This window comes from Megalops cyprinoides, chromosome 22 (genome assembly GCF_013368585.1).
Source record: "Megalops cyprinoides isolate fMegCyp1 chromosome 22, fMegCyp1.pri, whole genome shotgun sequence".
Lineage (NCBI taxonomy): Eukaryota > Metazoa > Chordata > Actinopteri > Elopiformes > Megalopidae > Megalops > Megalops cyprinoides.
The window spans coordinates 17,208,346-17,233,026 of record NC_050604.1 but is presented as its reverse complement, the minus strand read 5'-3'; the positions used below and the strand labels follow the sequence as shown (position 1 = coordinate 17,233,026).

At 38.5% G+C, this 24,681-nt stretch overlaps 1 protein-coding gene across 7 annotated transcripts in view; it reads left to right on the top strand.

Moving 5' to 3' along the window:
• The window catches only part of LOC118769776 (follistatin-related protein 5-like), a 119,080-nt gene that overhangs the window by 18,698 nt on the left and 75,701 nt on the right, over positions 1-24,681 (top strand). For 4 of the 7 annotated variants that reach the window (XM_036517086.1, XM_036517088.1, XM_036517082.1 and 1 more), the window contains exons 3-4: positions 2,983-3,016; positions 15,626-15,874. In XM_036517086.1, the coding sequence (XP_036372979.1) occupies positions 2,983-3,016; positions 15,626-15,874 (283 nt within the window). The remainder of the gene's footprint in view (positions 1-2,982; positions 3,017-15,625; positions 15,875-24,681) is intronic. The other 3 variants (XM_036517089.1, XM_036517087.1, XM_036517085.1) reach the window with 1 other exon arrangement.

The following is a 24,681-nucleotide window of genomic DNA, read 5'->3' as shown; positions in this document are numbered from 1 at the left end:
AAGCAATAATAATGATTTTCCTTTTTTTGGTCAGGTCAATTCTTTCATAAGGTAGGTCTAGGTCAGGCTGTTTCATTGTGTGATACTGTTGTCTCAAAATTATTTGGTGCAATTGACATTACAGTTCTCCTTTTAACTTGAATATTTGGCCTGCTTGCTGATTAGATTTCAGGTATCATTGTGTACCTTTTGTAAAAGTAAGTCAGTCACAGTATTGGCATGAAGACTGAAAGTGAGGTGCAGTTTGTTGCCCATGCGGTGGCTGTCTGATCAAAATCATTTCAAAATTACATTTGAATATCCAGCCACCAATTACAAAGAGTATACATTTTTGGTATATGGCATACAGCGGTTATAACTAAATCAAGTCACACAAAAACAGTATCACGTGGTAATACAGATGATCACTGATGTTATTTGTATGAGGGAGAAGATCTTTAAAATGTGCAACGCCACAAGCTGTGGATGTTTTTCTAGCACATTGAGGACACTGCTGGAGCAGCGTACAGTAGATCATAAGTGGGGAACGAGGCCAAACTTGACTCTCATTAAAACGCTTCTTTGTTGCAGAAGCCTCTTATGACCTTCCTCTCTGAGTAAAATGGGCTCAAATAGCTTTCCCGATACAATGGAGTTTTAGTAATAAAACTGAGAATAGGAGAAGATAGCATTATGCTCACAGTAAGGGGGGCCAAATCCCAGAGGAAATAAAGCGCACTGGTCCCAGTCCCGGCCCCGGGCCCGGGCCCCGGCGCCAGTGATTTTCTGATTTGGGGCTGATGTGTTTTTTTGGGGAGTGCGCTCCCAGAGCGTACATTATCGGCACGGTGATCACAGCGGGGGAGTGGGTGGGGGTGGGGGGCGGGGAGGACAGGGCGGCCATCGCGCGGCCACGCGTCCGAGCTAAAGCGAGATTAAAAGGGGATAAGCAGGGAGACAGCTTTCCAATCCCCCTGGCTGAAAGGCAAGGTTTAGTGAAATGAGGTCCCTGGGATTTTACAGATGAGATAAAGATAGACCCTGCCGGTCGGGCGCGTGTACAGGGGCAGATGGCCGCCTGGCGTGCAGCTGGGTGCCTGGAGAGGAAGGCTCTGTCATAGACGCCACCATGTGAAACCACTGCCTCCACATGGCCTTTCATTACTTACGGGAAAAAAAAAATCTAATGAAGGGAACATGCTGCTTCATCATTATAGTGGGTTATGCAGGACAGCGTGTGTGTGTGTGTGTGTGTGTGTGTGGCACAAAGCACAAAGGAACACAACGTGCCGTGCTTCTAAATGTTTCATATTTAACTGTTTTTGTAACTTGTATGCTTCATTGCGGATTCAGTATTCATGTATCTTTGTAGCTGCGAGTGTGTCTGTCTGTCTGTCTATGTCTGTTGGCTGGGAGACTGTGTGTGTGTGTGTGTGTGCGTGTGTGTGTGTGTGTGTGTGTGGGTGTCTGTGAGTTGGTCACATGTGTGGATGTGTGCGTGATTTCTGTTTGTTTTGGTTCTCCCATTATCACGTCAGTTTGAGCTGTTGTATTGGAATATACTGGTGATTGATCTTACCCAATACTGCCTGAAGCCTTCAGTCTTACTGCTTCACACTCTACAGCTTTTTATGAATTAAAATGAGAGATTAATGTCTGTTTCTCCATGGCTTGGGGGATACTTAGGGCTGAAGGTGTTCAGCTGGACCTAATGAGCAGACACCAAGTCAATGGACTTCACAAAACATTTTTAGAAATGGAACATCTAGCCAAACATATTCCCTGGGTATTAATTTCTCGCGGAAGAACTGGAGGCACTAAGAATTTCTATAAATAAGCTTTCACATTGTGAAATTAATTGATCAGAAATAAGGGTTTGTCTGGGAAGTCTTATAGCTCAGAATCTGCTTCAGTTAAAAAGTTTGCTTTTCGTAAATGTGGTTCTGTTGCTTTGTCAGTATTATGTCTACCCCTGCATATTCCTCAGGGGCTGGCATCAAAAGGTGAACGACGTCACACTGAAAAATGTAGAAAAGGTAGATGTTTCACTTCAAAGCCATGTATACAAAAAAGGGATCTTTCTTCTGCATCCTTCCTTGACTTGTCAATGAGCTGGGAATATGTATTTTTGAAAGCAATGCCAAGCTGGGATGGGCCAAAGTATTGTTTCAGGTTTAATGCATGTCAATATGTTATGAAAGATTGCCTGGCTTTTTTCCATTGGTTTTGTGTAATGTTATCAAAGACCTATATTACTGTCTCTCTGGATGGGCTGAATTATGAACGTCTTTTTTTTAATTGCACCCCCTTGAAGCCCATTGGATAAAGGATGAATCTGTAGGCTGAACACATATAAGACAGGAATATAAATGCCTCTGCTCACATGAAAAGAATAAATCTATGCATACTCACATCATTCATATTCATCGTATAAGCTCTGTAGATGGTGATATTTCATACTGATTATGGCAATTATGCTTTATTTCATGATAATTGCCTCAAATTATAAATGATTCTGTTATAAATCATTTTCATACTGTCGCACTTGTCTGAATGAAATCTTGATTATTAGTAGTATTATGCATCAGCATTATTGTAGGTGATATCGTCAGTCCTTAAATTAGTCTCAAAAGAGGTATATGCTGCAGTCTACGTTTTGCTACTGTGTGAATTATTCATGTGCATGAATTTACAAACACTGTGTGTAGTTGTTACATTAAAAATGATTACTCGCTGTGTAATTTGTTTTAAAAGAAGCCAACTTATATACATTACATATAGCTCCCCTCTGTAAATTGGATTTAATAGATTAAAATCAATAAAACCTTAAATTCATTATTGATTTTTTTTTTAAAGATTTCACTATTACTTTTCATTTTCTGTTTTTGTTGAACTGCATAATCCACAATTACATTAATACAGAATTACACTGAACTATTACTCTTGAAGCAATCGTAGTGGGTGTGTGATATTTAATCTATGTCTTTTTCCCTTTTTTTCCAGCAGGATGGGAGCCCAGAGAATTTGCACGTTAAAGGTACCCAGTTATAATATTTCATTTCTGTGAATTTTATACTGTATGTTGAACTGATACTGATACTGAAAGTGTTACTCTAAATGAAATTGTATCGAAACCACTGCCTGTCATGGTATATAGCAGCATTTGGTATAACCCTCAAACAGAATCAAAGTTCTCTTTTATTATAATTGGATAAGTAAATGTTACTGCTATAGTTCCTCTGCTTGTTTTAAAAGAAGCAATACATTCTGCAACAGCATTGCTTTTTAGTACACCTGCCTAAACTGGTGTAATCTTGTATTTTACCTCTATATACATTTTTGTTTTTCTTTACTTACATTTTGTGCCTTGGACTGTTCATGTATCCACTGTGTGGTGCCAGCCATGGCAAATGTAATGTAAAATATGTAAGGTGAAACACAGCATAAAATATCTAATGCTGTGTAGAGATACAGTGTGTTTATTTTCCCACTTTTTTATAAAATGTCCCCGCCTTTGTGCATACCCGTCTGTCACACTGACTGTCCTCACAGACAAGGTCACCAGCGCCTCTTCTCTCTGTGACAAACAGATGTCCATGCTTTACACTGCATGCTGGTACACTGTGAACTGACCTGTGAGGTCGTCAGCAAGTGCAAGCTGGCTTGTACAGTTTTTTTTTTTTTTACAATTTCTACCTTTTTAAATAAAACCTTGGCCTAGAATAAATGGGTACGTGAATAAATGTGCAAATGTAAGCTATCCTTAAATGAAGCAGGTACAATTAAACAGATAGCAGTGTGCATAAATGTGAAAGCATAGCACACATGCAAGTGCATTTTTACATCCACAGCATGAGAGACATAGTTTTGTACAGAAGGAAGTATAGTCACTGACCATCTAAAAGTTCTGGTAGCGACAGGTCATTGTTGGTTTAACAAAAACACCCAGAGCTGCTTTAGAGTTTGTTGAAAGTAAAATCAAGGGAAAATTTTTGGTTGGATTTACCAAGCTTTTATGACTCTTTTATGACTTGGAAAGGCATTTACTGTATTTAGTATATGTTTGTCATGTCTAAATAAAATGTCAAAACACTAAGTAAATATACTCTTTGAGGAATGATTAAGCAAAGAAGTGATTTTTTGAGAATAGTCCACAAAGCTAATTAATATATATTCAGATTGGCATAATGGTTCGTCAAAACAATTTCTCCTGAGACCCATCTCACAGTGGTCTTTGTACGATGCCTTCACACCAGCAGCAGGAAATCACTGGGGTCTAATCATGTACTACAAAACTATTTCAGAGACTGTATACTCACAAGATTATCCACAAAGCAAGGCAGAATTTGATATGTGTTTTCTTTGGCTGCTGTGGTATACTGCTGTGATAATGAAATGCATTCATCCAGTTAGTCTATTCCATTTGTGCAATTTATTTATCCGTCTGCACAAATACCCCTGCCTGGATGTCAGGATCTTCTCCCATAGTACTGTATTCATTGCCTCTAAATGGTACCCTCCAATCCCTTCTCATGGAGTAGAGCTGTGATCTCAGAATAGCTTAGTCATCCAATATTATATGGTTTAGCTTGGAGGAAAGTCCCAGGCTTCAAGCACTCAACCATATCGGTCAGAGCACATAGAGGGTGAGGGGCCAGAACCCAGTTCTGAAAAGATGGGTTTTGGGAATTGAACAAACAATGGAAACATTAATGGTGAAATTAGGCAAAATTGCAAAACCGTAGGGGGTCGTGTGTCTTTTTTTTTACTTTATTGAAATGCTGATGGGTTTGCTTTCTCCAGGCACTTGTCTACTGAAAATGGCAAACACAAACGGCTTCTTTCAGAATGCCACAGCTTATCTTTGCAGCTTGTTGTGGCCAAAATAAAAGTTTGGCGGCTAAAATGCCTATTTATTGATTTATTGGGAAAGCGAGGCTCTGTTCTTTTAACAATCTCAGCGGTGGGATCTTTGCGCTCTGAGCTCTGGGATACAGCTGAAATAGGATGCTCTTGCTGGGAAAGCAGACTTCAGTGTGAAGAATGCTGACAGAATTTGGTTTGCAGCCTGCAGAGAGAGCACCACAAGGACTTATTTGAACGGGCAGCTGTTGGTCCGCAAGACTCCTACCATAGTTTTCTCCTTTAAAAAGCTCCTCATAGACAAAATCGGAATGACCAGAGGACCCTGCTCCTCCCACACATGCACATCACTTGGTCAGTTGGTTATGTCAAGTATACTCGCTACATATTTTCTTCAGAAAAACCATGGACAGACTCTGACATTCCAACTTTCTTCTGTGTTGAGGTTCCTACCGCCAACTTTTTGTTTGTTATCTCAGTCTAGCAGAACCATGCATACCGACATCTCACCTATCGATTTGTATCAATTGGAATTTTGGTCTTCAACCAGTTATTTTATTTATTTATTACATAAAGCTAATCTCAGTTGTATGCCACTGATGTGTGGTCATACACGGAAAATATGATATTTTGCATGTGAATGTGGAAGTACTATATTAGTCACAATGGTTTTTTACAAGGGGCAAATGAGAGCCTATACGCTGACTAAATGAAGAATGGATTCTGTGCTCATTAGACATATTTGCAGTACCAATCAATACAGATGAATGCATTCATTGCCTGATGTTATGTTCCTCCTCATGCCTTGTTTGATAAGCTAAGGCAAACTGACAGGCAAACGTCTGGGATTTGCAGCTGTGTTGCTATATTTTAAATGGACTAGAAATGCCCCTGTAGATGAATACATCAGTATATACAGTACATTCGTGTGCCCATTGTTTCCCAGTCTATTATAGTCCTAATTGCCACTCTGAGACTTCTGCGAGAGTCCTCTGTAAATGCAATCCTGATTGCTTTGATGAGCTGTGGATTAATCACTACCATGCAACCACACAGTAATTATAAGCCACAATGCAGAATTAATATCACCAAGCAGATCAAGTACATTTAGCACCGCCTGACATATTGTCTCTTTATCACACAACCTGCACTATTTTCAGTGCCCAGACCCTATATTAAGTATAAGAAATACAAGTGATAAACTAAAAGGCTGAATCTTCCACTGACATATACTGTAATTATTTGTGCATCTGAAATTTACTGTTGCATTGTATATTTTGCTGTTGTAAACCAAGAAACGTAAAAAATGTTATGCTTAGTGTAAGATTCAAAATTTTATACTTAAAATTTTATGCCTAGTGTAATTAACATAATAATCTATTTCACCTGACTGAATTTTATATGCATCATTTTGATTGGGTATCTTACCGCTGCAGGTCTGCTGGTAAAAATAGAACAGTAATGTAGTGACTCTAGCCTGACTTGCAGAAGGTTTGCCTATTGAGATTTTTCAATTAGGTCACAAATTGCTGTATGTGCCTGGAGGGCATAAAATCACAGAGATTCCATTGACATGAATGGGAAAATGCAGTCAGTGTTCACTTTTGAGCAATATGTGACAAAACTGGCTAAAATAAAATGAATAGCTGTACATTGCAGCAGGGCTCTATGGGATCATGAGCATACAAAAATCATGCATGTCAGTTAAGCAGATTTATGATATGAAAAATCCCCAGAAAGTTTCACAAGATATTTACACCTAACTGGATGCTTAGCTACAAAACTTATTCTGTGAACTGGCATTGTTTATGCTTGTTCACAAATCTCATCACAAAATGATCTTATTTTCTGACTGTATATCAATAGATGCGGTGTGAATATAAAAATTGAAAATGTTTGACTTGTCAGTTCTCTCATTTCACTTTCTTAACATGTCAGTGTTACTGTTCCTGACGACCAGTCCGAGAAGGGATGTCATTTTAATTTACTTCTGAACAGTACCATACGTTTTCACTTCCATTAGGGTAGGAATGTTCCTATGAACAGCACATCACTACGAGCAGATACAATGAGGGACATGAGTCACGCTTTTTCTACACATTCTCTAGTATACATACAACAGTTGGCCCTGGCAGCAACAATTGCAATTGTACGATTGTAGCTAACTGGCATGATGTTTCCCTGACCCTGTTTTTTCATGAATAATCTGTTTGTCGTCTCTCGCTGCTGTCAACAAAAGGTTAGTCTCTGTCTGATGCTGGGCAATGAAATGACAGTTCATCACTTATGCCTGAGGCAGTGAGGCAGATGCCTGTCGCCCACAAGATGCAAGGTTCAGAACTGACCCTGACAAAATTCACCTGAATGCATTCCTTTCTCATGAAAAATACAGGAAACCATGCCAGGGAATGGAATTTTCCACTGATCAGAAGCATCTTTAATAGTGTTGTCTGATTTATGTTCTGGTATATAGACTTTTCACCAAAGAAATCTGTAAATGGATGGGGTGTATGTTCCCACTCGAAAGCACTCAAACTTGATACATTACCTGTTTTTTTTAAATTCCCTCAAACATGTGTTACCTTCTGCTATACCGAAAGGCTTTTCAGGACATACCTGTCAAAGAAGAAGGAGAAATAAACATGAAATGGGGATTAGGGTGTATATTTTTAAAGCACTTTATTTGCTATTCCCTTCTATTTCAGCATGTGTGGATGAAACTAGCTCTAACTCCCGAGCTGTAAACAGCTATCATTCCTTTGGATATGAAAATTAAGCCTCCACTGTTTGGAGCTTGTTGGGAGATGATGTTGTTAGCCGTTAGCTAAACTTTTCCATCAAATGTTGGAACCAGAGTGTCTATTTTTTACTTAAAAAGGAATAAAATAATAAAATAAATAAAATATAACAATAGAAACTGTGTAAGTGAACATCTCATCAGTTGTCTCTAGTCGTTGACATTCACTTGGCTACCTTCATAGCCAGGATTTTTTTTTTTTTTGGCCTTTCATATCCACATCAAAGCACATGTCTTTAGGGTATGTAAGGTTTGACAGGGAAAGATATGGGTGACTTCACTCTTAGCATCATAATCTCTGGCTGAAGGTTTGTCAGCTGCTTTTATTGATAAAGAAATGAATTCAATTAATTTGTTACATTCTTTGAATCTCATAAAGCTCGTTGTTATTATTGAGCCATATTTATTAACTCTGCATTGTGGATTTGTATGTGGCCTTGGATATGATGATGAGTGATATCATCAACCACAAAAGGCAGTGCCTTTTGGCATTTGGGTATTAGTCACTGTTTGCTCATTAAACCAGCTGCAGCTGAAGTTGTGCTAGACGACTGGAAATAGGACAGATTTCTGGTAGCTCGTATTATGCTCTGAAACATCACATAACATGAACATGTCTACTTTTTAGAGCAACTTACTTTGTAATGTTCTTCTGAGAAATACATTTATACAAGGTGCACAGGTACCAGAAGGTCGTGGTCAATATCTCATAAGCATATATCAATAAAATAATGAGGTCATTAACCGTAGAGGATGGACATGTATCTCTGAGTATTGACTCAGGTAATGTGTTTTACAGATGAAGAAGTTAAATTCAGCATGTTGGTGATTTCATTGGGAATATGAGATTTTAGCAATTATCAAATAGGGAGTAATCATAATCAGTTATTGTAGGTATCATTTAGGTTGCATTCAAAACTACAGTGCTGTAAATGATTCAATGTTTAAGCATATTCTTTTTGTGCATTACTCTGTGATAATTTTGCATTGACATAATTACTTTTTCTTTATGACATTTAATGTGTTAGCTTGTAACAAAAGCATATGCCTAATACATACAGTAAGTAAGTAACATTGAAAAGATGAAAAGGTTATTGTCACTGTTGAAAGGGTGTGAAATAATTCCAGCTATAATTATATTTCAGGGTTGTTATCCCTCAGTTAGGTCATACACCTTGTCTACCACATTATTGTAACACAGCACTGTCTTCATCTTATAATAATGAAGATGGCTATTCGTTTAAAAACAGCTAGAAGTAAGAAGTATATTTCATGCAAATTAAAAGTACTCTTCTCTTACTAATGGCAAAATATGGCAGTATCCATAATTAAATCTCAGGGTTAATTGTTTTATTATTATGATTCATGTACAGTTGATATTAAAGGGTATAGTGCTAAGGATAAAGTGTGTTTACTTTGCTTTTCAATCTATTCTATTTAAGGTCAAAATTAATTGAAAAGGAAAACATAAATGTGTTTCATATTAAAACCTGCCACTTAGACTGCTTTTTGTACATATAAATATGAGGGTCAATTCTCTTAAACAAACATTTCCCGTCATACCACATCATGTCTGTGCATTGGAAAAGGAACTTTTTTCTTTTGATATGTGCTTTATAGGTACTTACCCCATTTAGAGACACATTTATTTAGGCCTCTCTCTGATACAAATATACCAGGTTTCCAGTCAGAGACAGGTGGAAATGAGGTCTTAGATATGCAATAACTTCTTAACCAATCTCGACCCCTAACCTATTGCAGCTTGCTTGTGTTTTGTCCTTTCTTACGAGTTGCGCTGCATGTTCCTCACCCGCTGGGACAAATGAGGCAACAGGCAGCCTCTGTATCGCTGCATGTCTTTTGCGCTGACGCCAATTGCCCTTTCCAGATGCCAGTTATACGCCTCGCCTTCTGGCAACCATTAAAAGGTTAGAAGCATCCCGAGTAGATGTAGGTGACAGAGCCGTCAGAGAGGATTCACAGCGCCTCGCAGCCTCACACAGAGAAGGCCCGCAAAGCTCCCGTGCTGCTTCTCAAGCCTCCAAAAGTCAATATTTGCATTTTCTGAATATTAATGTGTAAACCGTGTACGGGAGCAACCGTATTAAGTATCTGAGATCTGTTACACAATGTAGAGAGGGGGAGGAAAATCCAGTTGTGAAGACATACTTATGTAAAAAGGAAAATCTAAATGTAGCTCCTAAGTAAACTGTGTTCTTACCAGCTGAACACTGTTTGCCATATTTAGTCTAACAACAAGAAGCGAGTGCCACTTAAAAGGAGTGTCCTGTATCATGAAATGTGATTTGGACAGAATTGGACAGGTACCACTGGACATATGTTGGGAGATAATAAACATATGAGTTTGCTCGCATGGATGACTACTTAGTAGATTACTTTGAGCAGTTTCTTCTGGGATAATCAATACTGACTGGTTTCGTACTCTGTAGTCTTTCGACATTTTCACTGCCTTATGACAAGGATGAGAAAGGAGGCAACTGTGATCTTTCATCATTAGTTTGCAGCCTGCTGACATTCACGTTTGCTTTTATTCAAATTCCAGTCAAGCATAACTACCATATTTATTCAACATTTTTGCATCCACAATTCCATGTCAGTACTCTTTATGTAGCATTTAAATGTATACATTCATCATGCAAAATTGCCTATCAACGCTTTACTTAACGGCTCTTCCCAGTTAATTAATTTATTATTGTAGCCCTAATTATATCGTCTTCCCTTCCTAGTACCCCTGACTTTATTATTCCCCATGAAATATGTAAAAGAGCCATAATTACCCACCCAAGGAGGAACTGAAGTTTGTCCGACAGTTGGTAACTTGATCCTGAGGCTGTTTCATCAGGGAAGGTAGCACTGACTCTCTCTCCCATAGACACTAAGGCTTGAGTTTCAGTGTTGTGAGAAGATATAAGTGCATATACATACTTACAAGCATGCCTACAGAACAATGTTGCTATCGTTAAAGTAATGCTAAGGCTTAAGTCGGCCCCTTTTTAACTTGATGCATGATTATTTCGAGTTTAAATGGAATTTCATATATATTATTTATTGTCTTCCTCATCTTTGTGTGTTTTGTCAATGAAAAGCAAGTCTTATTTTTTCATATATGTTTTGGAAGTTGGTGAAATGAAAAACAACTCAAAATAACAAAGTTAGTATTACACCTGCTCACTTTTAATTGCAGTTGTAATTTGAACACAAGCTGCATTTTGCTTATTTTGAATGTGGCCTTGAACTTCAGTTGAACAGTCCTTGTTGTGTGAAGAAGCCTGCCGTCAAGGTCAGCCTGTGGCTTGATCGCAGATGATCAACAGCCCCCAGAGGTGCTCCACAATTTAGGGAAAAGTACAAGTGGAACATAAATATGAGACTCCAATTACAGGGAAAAGCCTGTGTTCCTGGTGCCCAATCTCCATCATGCCAGGCACCCAATACATCTACTGTCAAGGTCAGGGGAACTGGGACAAAATCGATCATTTGTCTGTGGTCACTTCTTGTTTAGACCTGTTCCTTTTATTTTTCTGTTCTTTTCACAGGCCATCTGCCATAAGTGCGTGAACTAAAAGACAAATGTCTTCTGGGCTATGCTTTATGGGTTGTTAAATGTGGGGCATTTTTATATTTATACAGTTTAATTAAATATCAATGTCGAATCATTTAACAATATTCAGTCTGCCCGCCTAAAGCTGTATGCAGATATGCAGACAAAGCTATTTTTTAATGAGCAGTGAAAGAATAAAGTGCATGCCACTCTGGTAAGGCCAGCTGTGTGAAGTGCAATGTGACGGGAGAGGTTTGAGTCATGTTTGGGGAAAAAAGTATCCAATCTTAATAGACTGGAACAGTTTTCCCCAGATCTTAGTGTATTGAAACAAGCTATGAATTTTAAACAACCATTTTTATAATATTCAAATTCAATAAATGAGATTATGGCCTGGTGCTTTCATTTTATCTGAAGATGCACAGAGTTTTCTAGAGGCAATACAACAATGTTTTGTTTTACAGTCCCCTTGTCTCCATGAACCTTTTTCAAAAGTCTGACTAAATAAATATATAGTACGTAATTATCTTGCTATTTTTTGTACTGTTATTGAGATGCCATTAAACTCAATGAATGCCAAATGTAATGGATATACATTTACTCAATATGTCAAACTGCTTATCGAGCGAGAAACAGTTGCCAAAACAACAGGTTGCCGCAAACTAGATGGCTTAATCCAATGCTGAGTAAGTACCACACGCTCGCTGAAGAATTCACAATGAGCAGTACAATGTCCATCCAGCCTTACAAACAGGCCCTGTCTGCCGGGGCAGGATGAGGGATGCATTTAAATTTGGAAGACTCAATAACACCCTGTTATCCCGTTTACTGATCTTATGGAGGACTATGGCATTGTGAAGCGAAAATATCCATTTCCCACCTAGCCAGAAGTAAATCCAAACCTCACACTGCATGCAGCGTGGCCAGTTATAATATGCATCAAAAAGCCTCCAGTGCACAGTATAACCAGTGAGAGGAAACATACTATTACTGATGAAAGATGAATAATTTCTTATGTGTTAAACTTTGTTTTCCTTTTAAAAAAAATATGGTTTCATGTACTCGTATCTCTACCAGCTAGCTTGTACCTTGTCTGGCCAACTATTGAAACTTGGTCATGCAGCGATTCTAATATTGTTGACTCCTTGCGTGGTTTTTTGCTTGTGTTGTACTCTGCCTCACAAGTCGCTTTGGATAAAAGTGTCTGCCAAATGAATAAATGTAAATGCAATGTAAATGAAACGTCCTTTGCTTGGAGTAATGAATTTAAGCAAGTACTGTAGTGCACATTTTCGTTCTTCTTACGCAGTATTTTTGCACCAACGTCTGTGGATGCAAAGTATGTAGTGGTGCTAGAAATCATTTAAGATGTGTTATGCAAAGTGAACACAAGGGCAGTAAGTGTTTGATACTTTTGTTAAATGTGTTCCTCATGATTTACTTCAGTCATGTAATCTCACAGCCCTCTAGGGCTCCTTCCTTATTCTGCTTATCTCCTATTGTTTTATGTCCTTTACTCAACTCCCATATGATTTCTTAAACGTTGCGCATTATACTGCCAAAATTGTTCTGTATGGAAGGCAGGCAAAGCCTATATCTGCTTTTATAAAATAGCCTTTGCTTCAGTGAAAATTAAACTAAATGAATGAATGAAAAGAAATTATAGAATGTTGTACAACACATTGTAAGCAAAGGCAAACATATAATGCTGCCTTAAATTACATATTGGTACATACTGAAGTTCTAAACAAGCATGTACTGTCCATTACATTACATTACAGGCATTTATCAGATGCTCTTATGCAGAGTGACTTCTAGCACAATAGAATGTAAGTATATCCATTCAAGTCAGAACAGGCTAACAACACTCCCACACCAGTGAGTTTAACCATAACACCATTAAAGCCCTACCGCAAGTTAACTTGTGTAATCTTACTAGGCAGTGGAAGCCAAATATACTACGATACATCAGTCACTGCAACACAGAATCCAAAATACATCACAATATTACACGCCCATTTTCAAATAGATATAAATATATTTTATATCCTTTTGCGTCACTCATTGCAGATGACCTTCCTTTGCAATACCAGAGAGTCATTCTAGCACTCTGTGTTAAGGTGCAATTAATCATGACTCTTGTAGATATTCATATCAGCAGTTTGAAGGAGGACACAACCTTACTCTAACAAACATTGGGAAGAACAGTTTTGCATTCTTCATAATTTGAAGAACACATGCAGCATGGGTAAATCCTCCAGTTGTTTTCATAATAACTATGAGTGTATATTATCGTTTTACATAATGCTAGGTATGGTGTAAAAATATCCCCACTCTGCCAGAAGGCACACTAATTTCCTCTCTGGAGGACTGAACTGTGGTGGTGAGCTTCCTTTAGTTTTTCTTGTGACTCTAATTTTAAGTGTAAGTGCTACGTGGAGATGGCAGTTGCTAACTCTTTAGAACACACAACAACAACTACTAAAATCCTTTGGAGCGTGGTGGGTTTAAATCACAAAAAGTAGGAAGGAATAGTGTTTTAGAGTAAACCTGACACCTTCATTTATTCATTCACTCATTATTTCATTGTATTTATTCTTTAAACACACATGATATGACCTTCCTCTTGGGCTGCTATGAGCAATAACTGTAAATTGATTTTAGAACTTCTTACCGGAGCAAGCCCCTGATTAATGCTGAATGACTATATGCATCGTGTTTCTGTGTCCAGTTCATGCAGCTCATTAATTACTATGATGGGTTCTAATGACAAGTATGATTATTCCTCAGATCTTGTATCATGCTTGACCAGGGCTATTTACCAGGGAATGTGGCTCTCTCAAGTGTGGAGATTCAGTTGAAAAATATATGTCAACCAAACAATAACCTGTAGTTCATGGAAGCAGCGAGTTAGACTTAGAGAATAATAATAAAAAAAAACTTCTTAGATGGTAACAAACAAGTAGAACAATTGTATGTCTTCCTTTGCCATCAAAACAAAGCAAAAATAAGAGCAACCAGATAAGGCTGTGATAAACTCTATTGTAGTCTTCAGAAAGTGAAAGTCAATTCACTGAAAGGAAATTCGACCAGAACCTGGCACCAAACGTGTTTCTACCACTTTCTCTTTGAAAGTTGAAATCATCAATAATGAATCGTAACCCCAAATTACTCGTTTGTCTTTGATGCCGTTTTAACACACCGTTACTGCTATCAGAAGATAACTGCGCTGCCCTTCCCTGTCTGCAGCGGAGGAAATAGATTACTAGCTCTCAGGGGGTAAACTTTAGAATTTGGAAGGAAATAAATATTAGAATGGAATACATGTAAGGGTGGATGCTCAGTGCCTCTACTTCTCTGTGAATATCAGGTAGACTGAAACACTCTTCGGTGCATTAGCTACTATACAGGAGATTTTTTTCTCGTTGCTTTCATTGAACATTTATAGTAGGTACCACCGGATAATTCAAAATGCTCACAATCAGTTCACATTCAATCTGTAATGGACTCTTCTCCATGAAAGTCTTCATACTTGAATCACTTGGATTTTCCAGTTTAATTGTTGATGTGTTATGTTAGGGCCTCTCTTGGTTTTTCATATGAAATAATGCTCGGCAGACTTTTTTGGACTTTTGTACAATAGACTGCTTGCTCTGGGGAGATTTTTTTTTTGTTCTGCAAAATTTAATATGCAGTGACCACATAAAGAGAATATCCTGGATGTATTATTTGACTGTGATCAAGCTGAATCCAGCTGATTTTATAATGACATGGATAACAGGACTGCTGTCAATAAAAAGTCAGAGCTTGAATATGGAGATTAGCTAAATGGGATGGTTTTGTTGTGTCACGATCTGATGCACAGAGGATACCAATGAATGCGACGATGGATATTCTGTTCGGTCACTCTTCTTCTTATGGCTTGATGTATTCAGACTTATTTGTGCTGCTAATAAATATTCTATCTGAGGTTTTCTCTGCCAGTCAGGAACAAATCAAATATTAATACATGAGCTGTGTCTGTGTCCTTGCCATACATCCTGTTTCAACCTATGAGAAATGGTTCGATGTTTACTGTGCTAGTGTCTCATGGCCATCCAGCTGTCCATCTGGTATTCCCGCTTATATGTCCAAAACAATAATTCAAAATCTGTGCTATTTTCAGTAGAATACTGAAATTATAATAAAGAAGCTGAAATATAGAGCAAATTACTTAACTCATCAATGTACCACCAACTAATTATAATAGTCATAGATTACCAATATAATGTTTTTCCAAGGGGATGTCTTGCACCAAAAGAAAACACATTCATAGATGAGTTCAGAAGGGAATTGGTTTTCTGTTGGTGTGGATCGGATTATGGGCTGAAAATCCTTCACTACATCCCGTAGTGCATCTTCTTTTTGTGTGTCCTTTCTTGTAGGGTTCTTCGGCCACGATGGGCTCCAGGGACCCTGTGAGCATAAGTACTGTGGTTTGGGGCGGCACTGTGTAGTCAACGAGGAGACCGGGCACGGGGACTGCGCCTGCATGGGCCACTGCAAACCCCACTACAAACCCGTGTGCGGGTCCGACGGAGAGCTGTACGAGAACCACTGCGAGCTTCACCGCTCCGCTTGTCTGAAGAGGCAGAGGATCACCACCATCCACAGCGAGGACTGTTTCTACAAAGGTACGGTCACCTCCAGCAGCTATTCAGTTACTTTGACTACTTGGCTGCTGTGCTTGGCTCTTTTGGGTTCATTTTCAAGAAATGATGTGCTGTTTGAGGGAAACATCATTTAATTACATGCCCTACTTGAATATATATATTAAATCAGAATTGTTAGGTAGACTAATGACATTTTCGAGGTCAGCCCAAGGCTCCTTGACTTTCTGGAGTGACAGATTTGCAAAGGCAGTTGCAGGGTAGAGGGCAAAGTGCAAAGAGAGAGTGCAGAGGCATTACAATGCATGGGTGTACTTATGGCATTTCCCTGCGCAGCATATTTGGCAAGTTACGAATAAAATGAAATTCATATCATTGCCTCGCCCCTGCCCCCTCAGTGTTGGCTGGTCTTCTTAGCAGATGTGGCGTAACTGCAGACCGGCAGACTGGACCTTTATGCCTACTTTAGTCTCTCTGTGATCCCTGAATATTGCTGAAGAAGGCTGGAAGCACTTTTCAAAGACTAATTAGAATCTGAAGGGTCTATATCTACTGCCCAAGCAGGATCTATGACATTATGAAGGAGGGGGGAAAAAAAATCACATATGGTAGAGCCTATTATAATCAGTGAAGAGCTTTCAAGATCAGAATATGGTCCCTTTTTAGCACTGCATTCAAGTGCCATCAGAATAGGAGACACTTCAAAATGTCTTAACTCTTTTTTTTGTAAGCTTTGAATTCAGCTCCAAATAAGATGTTGTCTTGCGCTGCTACTGTTGTGCGTGTTATCCATGCTGATAAATGAGCATGAAAATGAAATGCATGATATGAAATATTGGTGATATATTTGCATTTTGGTTGTTTTTTTTGAGAAAGGGGTGTATTCTGATCAGTATATATACTTCAAAAGATTAAACTGGCATTGTAAAGTTGCCATCACATATTCTTCAGCAATCGGCCCAAGAAATTCTATCATTCACCTATTTTATTTGGCTCTGAGTATAAGCACTCCATATTATTGAACTGTTTTTATTGTGTGCAGAAGTGTTTTATTTTCAGTAGGGCGAATTGTATTGGCTTCAGATATATTGTTTTTGTCCACATGCTGCTAAAGGCTGTTGTTCAATTGAACTCCAATGCTCTTCGTTTTACATCTTTTACACATTTAAAAGGACCTCATGCTGAAAAATAACACTGGCTTTGCTACACAAAGACAGAATGTGTATTGCATAATACTCTAAGTTGTATATGAGACAACATTTATCAAATCTGTAACTTTCTCATGGGAATTCCCAGTTTCCGTCCAGCAGCCTGATTCTAGTATGATAAATGTCATAGCTGCTACACCCAGATAGATAGACAGATGGACAGACAGACGTTTATGTTTCCCAATGAAGAAATGTGTTATGCAGCAGAATTGGTGAAAACAAAGCATGCTTCAAGTACCCAAATTGATTCAGACACTCCTTTGACAACAGCAATTGATCAGCAACTGTTGACCGTTCTGCCAGCTAAACTCAAATTGTGCCTTTGTAGGACACGTGAGCCATGCATTTAAAACCCCTACTCAGCTGCTGTGGCATCACCTGTCTTCATCAGCTCTCTTCTTATAGTAACTGGTCTTTACCAGTCACTCCAGGACACAGGGGAATTACAATGCTTCTGTTAATTCTTTTATAAAAAGGTATACTGTCTTAAAATATTTTCACAAAGCCATTTAACAGTAACAATATGTCATTTAAGGGATTCAAATGAAATGACCAAACTGAATATTGTTATTTTTACACCTTGAAATATTCTGACATCAACCAGATTGTTTGTCGCTGATGTCGAGCGCAAATCAACAATCTTGTGACGGTCATAAAAATGACATGCCATTTGATTAGCAGACAGGCAATTTCTCCCCAAGGTCGTGCTGGAACAGGTAGAGCGTCTTCCACCTAATCATTGTTTTGCAACAGCATAAAAGATAAAGGCCCTGAAAACCTACCAGCCATAATGAGCAGAGCAGGAAGGAACCAGGAATGAACAGAGCCCATAGTTTAGTCAGCTGAAGTCCTTATCTATGCAAAACACTGAAATGAAGAATGACAGGACTGTGTTTGGAATGAAGATTCTTTCCTTTATCCCCGCCTTTTAGATCTGATTGCACATTAACAGCATGCAGTAACTTATTCAGTGTGAGGTTCTCCACAGCAGTCTATTGACAAAACAGTAGACAATTACCTTATGTTACCTTACCTAATATTATACAGACAGGGACAGAGCCCCTGCTTAATATACCTAATATTAAACAGGGACTCTGTCTACAAACATTGTATTTGGGTCTTTTCAGGTCGTATTATTTGACTCTTTATATTTGAGTCTTTTTCTGGGAACATCATTCAAGCTTCTAAGCCATAAAGAGCAGCCTTATTATGACATCTAATTATCACAATTGTACTGAACACTTTTATAGTATTATTAAACCTCAGTGCAACACAATAACACAATTACATGTGTTGGAAACGTACATGGAACTCAATGTACATTGAACTTGAATTACTGAAATCAATCGCATGTAGTGATCATAAACTCTGGGAAAGAATTATTCATATACTAATGCTATTTAAATACTTTGCATGTAAAAAAGCAGCCAGCAATCCACTCATAGGATATCAAAACAATTTTGATCGCACTCACATTGTATACAATATGATGCTCTACTACAGCGTGGCTAAGCGCCTGGATGCCAGTTGACATGTTAGGAAAAAGAAAGCCGCTTTCCACAGATTAAAAATACTGCTTTCTTGAGCCTTGTGATAATCTTAACATGCAGCTGAGAGACCGGGAACCCCGCAGCCTACGCTGTCTAAGATTCTGAATGATAGGCAGAGCATCGTGAAGAATGGAAGAGACAGAAGACTGGCGGGGCACCTATGACTGGGGTGGTGCTTTCAAACCAATTATCATGGAGACAGTCAAAAATAATTAATGTGAGTCAAATCGTTACTTTATGTTCAAAAGAATTTAGTCGAGGACAGTGAAATTGCCGTGGCGTGGTCGCCTTCGCCGTGCCAGGAATTTGAATGGTGACAATCAAAAATAATTGACATGAGTCATATTATTATTTTTTTATTTAATAAAAGGTTTTTTTTATCAAAAATATTGTACATTAAAATATATTTTGTTCCAGACCTGAAACATTTAGAAGGGAAAATTGCTCAGAGAAAAACAGTAGGATGCTGTTTAAAATATAAAACATCCATTTTATCTGTTTATGTCCCTGAATGGATGTAATTCTTAAAAGCCCAGTGTATTGTGCTAATGTAATTAGCAATTCTAAGAGATGACAGTGTGTGCAAGTCTTCATCTTACACTGAAAAATAGCTGAGCAGCATTATCACACGGTGCAAAATTAGCAAAGCTCAAGTGCAGAACACAATATACTCATTTTTGTAATGCAGAAAAATTTCCCTGTTGACAAACTCTTCAGCTGTTGCTCTTATGCATTCCAGTTACTGTCCTTCACAAAGTGTTGAAGAATGAATTATTTCAGTCCTAATTGTGTAGCTCATCTTGATTAATGCCTCCACATTCATGAAAGTAGTGGAGGGAGAAAAAAGAGAAGCGCCTCCTGGAGTAAACCCTGGCCTTGAGCCTGTAATTATTATGATCTGGAGGTAGCAGAGATGTGCCAAAATTTGGGTAACGGTGACTGCATGCGTCAGTGGATAGTCACTGAGATGGTGAGACAAAGTCAGTCTGTGTGATTATTGTGTGCTATTAGGAACTGAGGAAAGAGTGTCAACAATTAAAGTGTGAAGTCAACAGGAAGGGAAAGCACTGGAAAAGTGCTGGAAGTTGCTCCGGATAAGTTGCTCTGCTTCTGAACGAATGTAATGTAATGTAATTTAATGTAATGCACCACGACACACACAGTGATGATGGTTTATAGGAGCATGTGGCTGTAGTTTGGACCGATCAGCTGACCCTCAGCAGAAATACGGTGTAAATCAGCTGCTTGGGATTCAGCAGAATGTCATAATAAATGTTTCTGTTTACTCGCTGGAACTAAGCTTGTGGCTCCTTATCAGTAACCTGCAATATGTGAATGCACATGGAGTTAAAAATATCCATTCTTACTGAGCAGCTTGGTATCATTTTTAGTGGACTTGAAACATTTTCTTTGACCAGTCGATGTCTTATAATTATTGGCATTCCCTAAAAACCGTATGTTCTCATGAATATTCATTTAAATTCATGTAACCATGAATATTCAACGAAAAGTGCAAATGGGAGGCAGAGTGTCATTAACAAAATCCAACAGAGAGTCTTTGGTGTCGATGAGGTGAAACAGAACCATGTCATGTATAGGGAGGGTCTGTATCTTGCTGTATTTTTAAAGAAGCAAGTACTTAAATTAAAATCAGGGATATTAAAAATACACATGCAGCCTCATTTTTTACTTGACAGATTATGATTTACTAGATGTAGTTTGCCTTTTTCAAAGATTTTTTTTTCTCTTGATTTTTTTCTCCTTATTAGAAGTGCCATTTGCATTAGATTTGTCTCACCCCATCACACTCTGCATTTGTGCAGAAGTACTGAAGTGTAATGACTGCAATCCTTTGTTTCACTTCCATGTAGTAGAACCTCTTTTTTTTCACACTACAAGTCCCACAGTGCACCACAATGGGACAGGTGCCACAAAGATAGGTGCAACTCCACTGATGTCACATAGGCAACTCACAGACACTTAGCGAATCGCAAGCTGCCAGAGAGCAGTGAGAGAAACTGATAGCTCTTACTTTCTCTTCACTGAATAAAAAGGTTCCATAAAAAGGGCGCGTTGCAGACAAACAAACCCTACCATGGTGCCACTGGCTACAATATCCAGATCATGGTTATGTTTGATGCTAATATATTTTTAACCTATTCAAAGAAGGAGTACAGTGAATGTTTCACCTGTACACCTTCAAATCTGTAAAAATCAGGTGGTGCGTGCAGATACAGTGAGAACTCTTTTTGAACTCTCTGATGTTGCCCAATGGCAGGTTTCTGATCGCTGGAGCTGTCAGGGTGAAGGTTTCCCTTTTCAGTGAATAGTACTTACATGGGAGTAATTACCTACAGGTAGTGTGAGAGGAAGAAAACTTTCTCTACATTCCTGGGAAATTTCATCTGTCAGCTGGTGTGTTGACTATGGCTCACCAGCATGTGAAGACAGTCTGCTCCTACATTAGATGGAAATTAGTGTCAACCACTGATAATTGCATACAACGTGTTGGGCCTGTGTTGTAAATCAAACTTGTAAAAATAATATTTCTCACCCTCCTGAGGAGGGAAATAAATATATTATTCTCCTGGCAATAACAAAATGCTGAAAAGGTGAAAAACTGAAGAAAAAGCATCATTGGAAAAAAGTGATGTTTTCTTCTATAATCTCGAGAGAAGTTTCTTTTTGATGCCAAGGAGTATACAGCACCATAAATGGAATAAAATAAATTAAGCTAGGGCAAGAAAAAATATAACTTATACAGTAATACCTCAAGACAGTAGAGTTTATTATTTGTTATATTGCATCATATGTTCTTCATATTTGAAATCACAGCTTTTCTCTGTGTCTGAATGTCTCCAGAATACCACTGTACAGTGTTATACAAAGAACTTTTATCTCTGTGTGCTTCATGCTTTTTTGTGTCTTCAGCAGCTTGTCGTATCCTTGAGTAATTCTTTTTTAGATGTAGAAACTAATACTGTTCTTGCACTCAGAGAATAATAGAAACCCAGCATTTACTCTTTGCCACTGTTGTGCATTTCCTTCACCTTGTCTTGTCTCACATTTTCTTTTACTTACAGTACAAATATTCTGTGCATTGTGTCCGTATTGGGTGCCTTGCTAATATACCCACTTCATAAAACATGGGATGCTGAATGTAGAATTTAGGGGATGGCCTCTATGATATATACATTTTTATTAAAGCCTCAGAAAAACCATTGTTCAAAAATGTGTTGTGAAACGGAGATCTGGCACCATCTGATCTTGCAATGCACTTGGAGGCTGTGTCATCAAATAAATGATGAAATTGTGTTCATCCAGGAACCCCAGTCAACATATGATTCATTACACTGCCATGCACCAAGACTATGTTTGACCTCCCCTCGTAAACTTTCACAGCCCTGTTTGTTCTCTCTGTCTGCAGGGTGCTCTTTGTACATTCCTACATACAGTCTTGGACACATAGGCAGTTTCTTTCTGCAGGCAGGTCTCTATTAGTTCGACTGATATTTCATCCGGAAATACCCCTTGTCTACCTGAATGATGACATGTGTTGCTGGTTTGGTATTACCACAGCAAGTAAAAAGGAGCTGTGCTCCGACTGCCTGCTCCTTCTCTCTCTGGGCACCAATGCACTCGCTCTTTCATCGATGTGGCGATTTTGGAGCTTTCTGTCGCTTGAGTGCATGATGCTGGCAGGGAGAAACGCCCCCTGTGGAGTCTCGCGGCAGAAGTCACGAGGTCACCTCTGTAGTCTGGATTCTCAAGGTCATGTGGGGCTAGGGAGGTGGGGTGAGGCAAATGTGGCCTATCTACTGTATGTGTGCTACGTCTGTGCTTGAAATGTAAGGTTTAAAAAATGATCGCAAAAGAAAGAACAGAAGAAAGGGAAAAGGAAGGAGTTGTGAGAAAATAAAGAATGCTTTTTTTTGTTCTTGCATACCCCCATAACCCCCTCAACCTGTCTTAACATTTGCTATTTTTGATTTACATTACCGTCAACTGTATGAGATAAACCATTTCCAAAATAAAGCTCAGGGCACCCCCTTCTGCATATTCACCTGAGGCCCATGGCAATGACACACAGAGAAATGTATGCATTTTAATTTAACATAATTACTGTGGCTTTTCTTGTTTGTATCCATGACCCAGTGGAGCCACTAATCGGCCAATAGTCTAACCAGTAGCGAGAAGGAATTAATTATGAATTTGTGTGCTTAAATAGGATTGTGAGCTGGTCATAGATTAGAACAAGATGTCTACCCAGAACCTCTGCCAGATGCCTGTCTGCCTGCATATTTTTAGGAAACTTACGAAATATTAAACATTAACTACATTCCCCAGAGTGTTAAAAATAAATAGAAGCTAAATCTGTCTAGGTTGTAATTTAATTCAAATTCTAGACGTTCCCACCTGCACAGAGGAAATTGGAAGCTGGACTCTGCTCAAGAATGAACAGATAGATATTTATCGAGTAAGTAGCCTAGAAATGTGTTTTGTGCAGTCAGTGCATTTTTAGTTTTTAGTTTTAGTTGCCTACAAACAAGTATCATAACCCCATGCTGCTACCTTGTGTAGCATTATAGACAAACGTCCTCAATCGTGGCACAGACAGAAGAGAATCAAAAAGAAGGTGGCCAGTGTTAGTCTCAGTAATCTGTTCAATGACCAAGTCTGTGAATCACAATGAATGATCAGCAATAATTTTAACAATAAATGATGGAACACCTGTAAAAGTGTCTAGCAAACAATGGAAGGATGAAATGGATATCAAAGGAAGCCTTAATTGTTGTATGAAGTACTATGAAGAAGTAATGCTCAACAGTACACCACACATCAACTTGCTTTAGACCAGAAGGACATGTGTTACATACAATAACACCTTAGGATTTCTGCATAATTTTAGTGATATGCAAATTAGGAAAAGGGGCATTTGTGTTATGCTAAAGCATCCAGGAAATCTCCCAGTACACACATATATGCCTTGCTAAACAATGGTATTTGCTTTTCCATCAGGTTTAGAGCCATAATATATTTTTTTATAAATTCAAGCCATTATGTTTGCAGTTTGTCTGAACAATACAAATGTACTGATTTTTTTAGAGAAGTGATTCATCAAACAAATGGAATGGCACTCTTTTAGCAATGACAAAAATGTTCAACTACTTACTGTATATAAATATTACATGACTTTTCAATTGTAAAATGAGAAATAGGGCTAAAACTATATTCTTATGCATGATAAGGCATTGTATCAGCTTTTTTAGATTTGAACCACCACATTCAGAATGGTTTCCTGATCTAACTGGCTTAAACTGATGTAGCTGATTATGCAAAATGGTAGAAGTGCAAGGAACGGAGTATACATACCTACCCTTTAAGTATGCAGCTGTACAAATGTTGAAATTCAAAGCATCCGGTATCAGGTTGACAGAACTGATACTCTGTGAACCAGGGCTGGGGGTAAGGGAGGGAGATGGCTCTAATGTTACAGTACATGCCTGATGGATTTCCGTCTCTTTGCTATGCCTCTGAAGTTATCAGATGGGCTGATAATGGATACAGTAGGGCAGGATTTATTTGTCACTGGTCTCAGCACACATTGCAAAGCTTAGTTGCACTCAGTGCCACTGCTGGGACCACATCAAAGGTACATGAAAAAAAAGACTATGATTGTTACTGACAACATGGTTTTGATGGGTAGTTGTGATGGTGCGCATGCTGGTCTACCTAGGCCCCACTATAAAACCAGACCTCATACATAACACTCTGCCTTAGCAAAGTTTAATGACTACAGTATTGTGAGGTGGCAGCCAGATGCAGTTTGATAAAGACAGTTTTGCACATACAAACACAATTTCATTGGTCCCTTGGTCATGTATAAACAATTGTGTTTCCTGGCATGCACAGTGGCATACACTCCTTAATTATCTATCTCTCTCAAAAAATAGTGGTTAAAGTAACTTTAAACAAATTAATTGGAACTATTTAACTACTTAGAGTTGGAGCTCTTAAGTTTTAGAGTTGAATCAGACCCAGATAAAGTGTTTGTGTGTGTAGATAGGCTTTA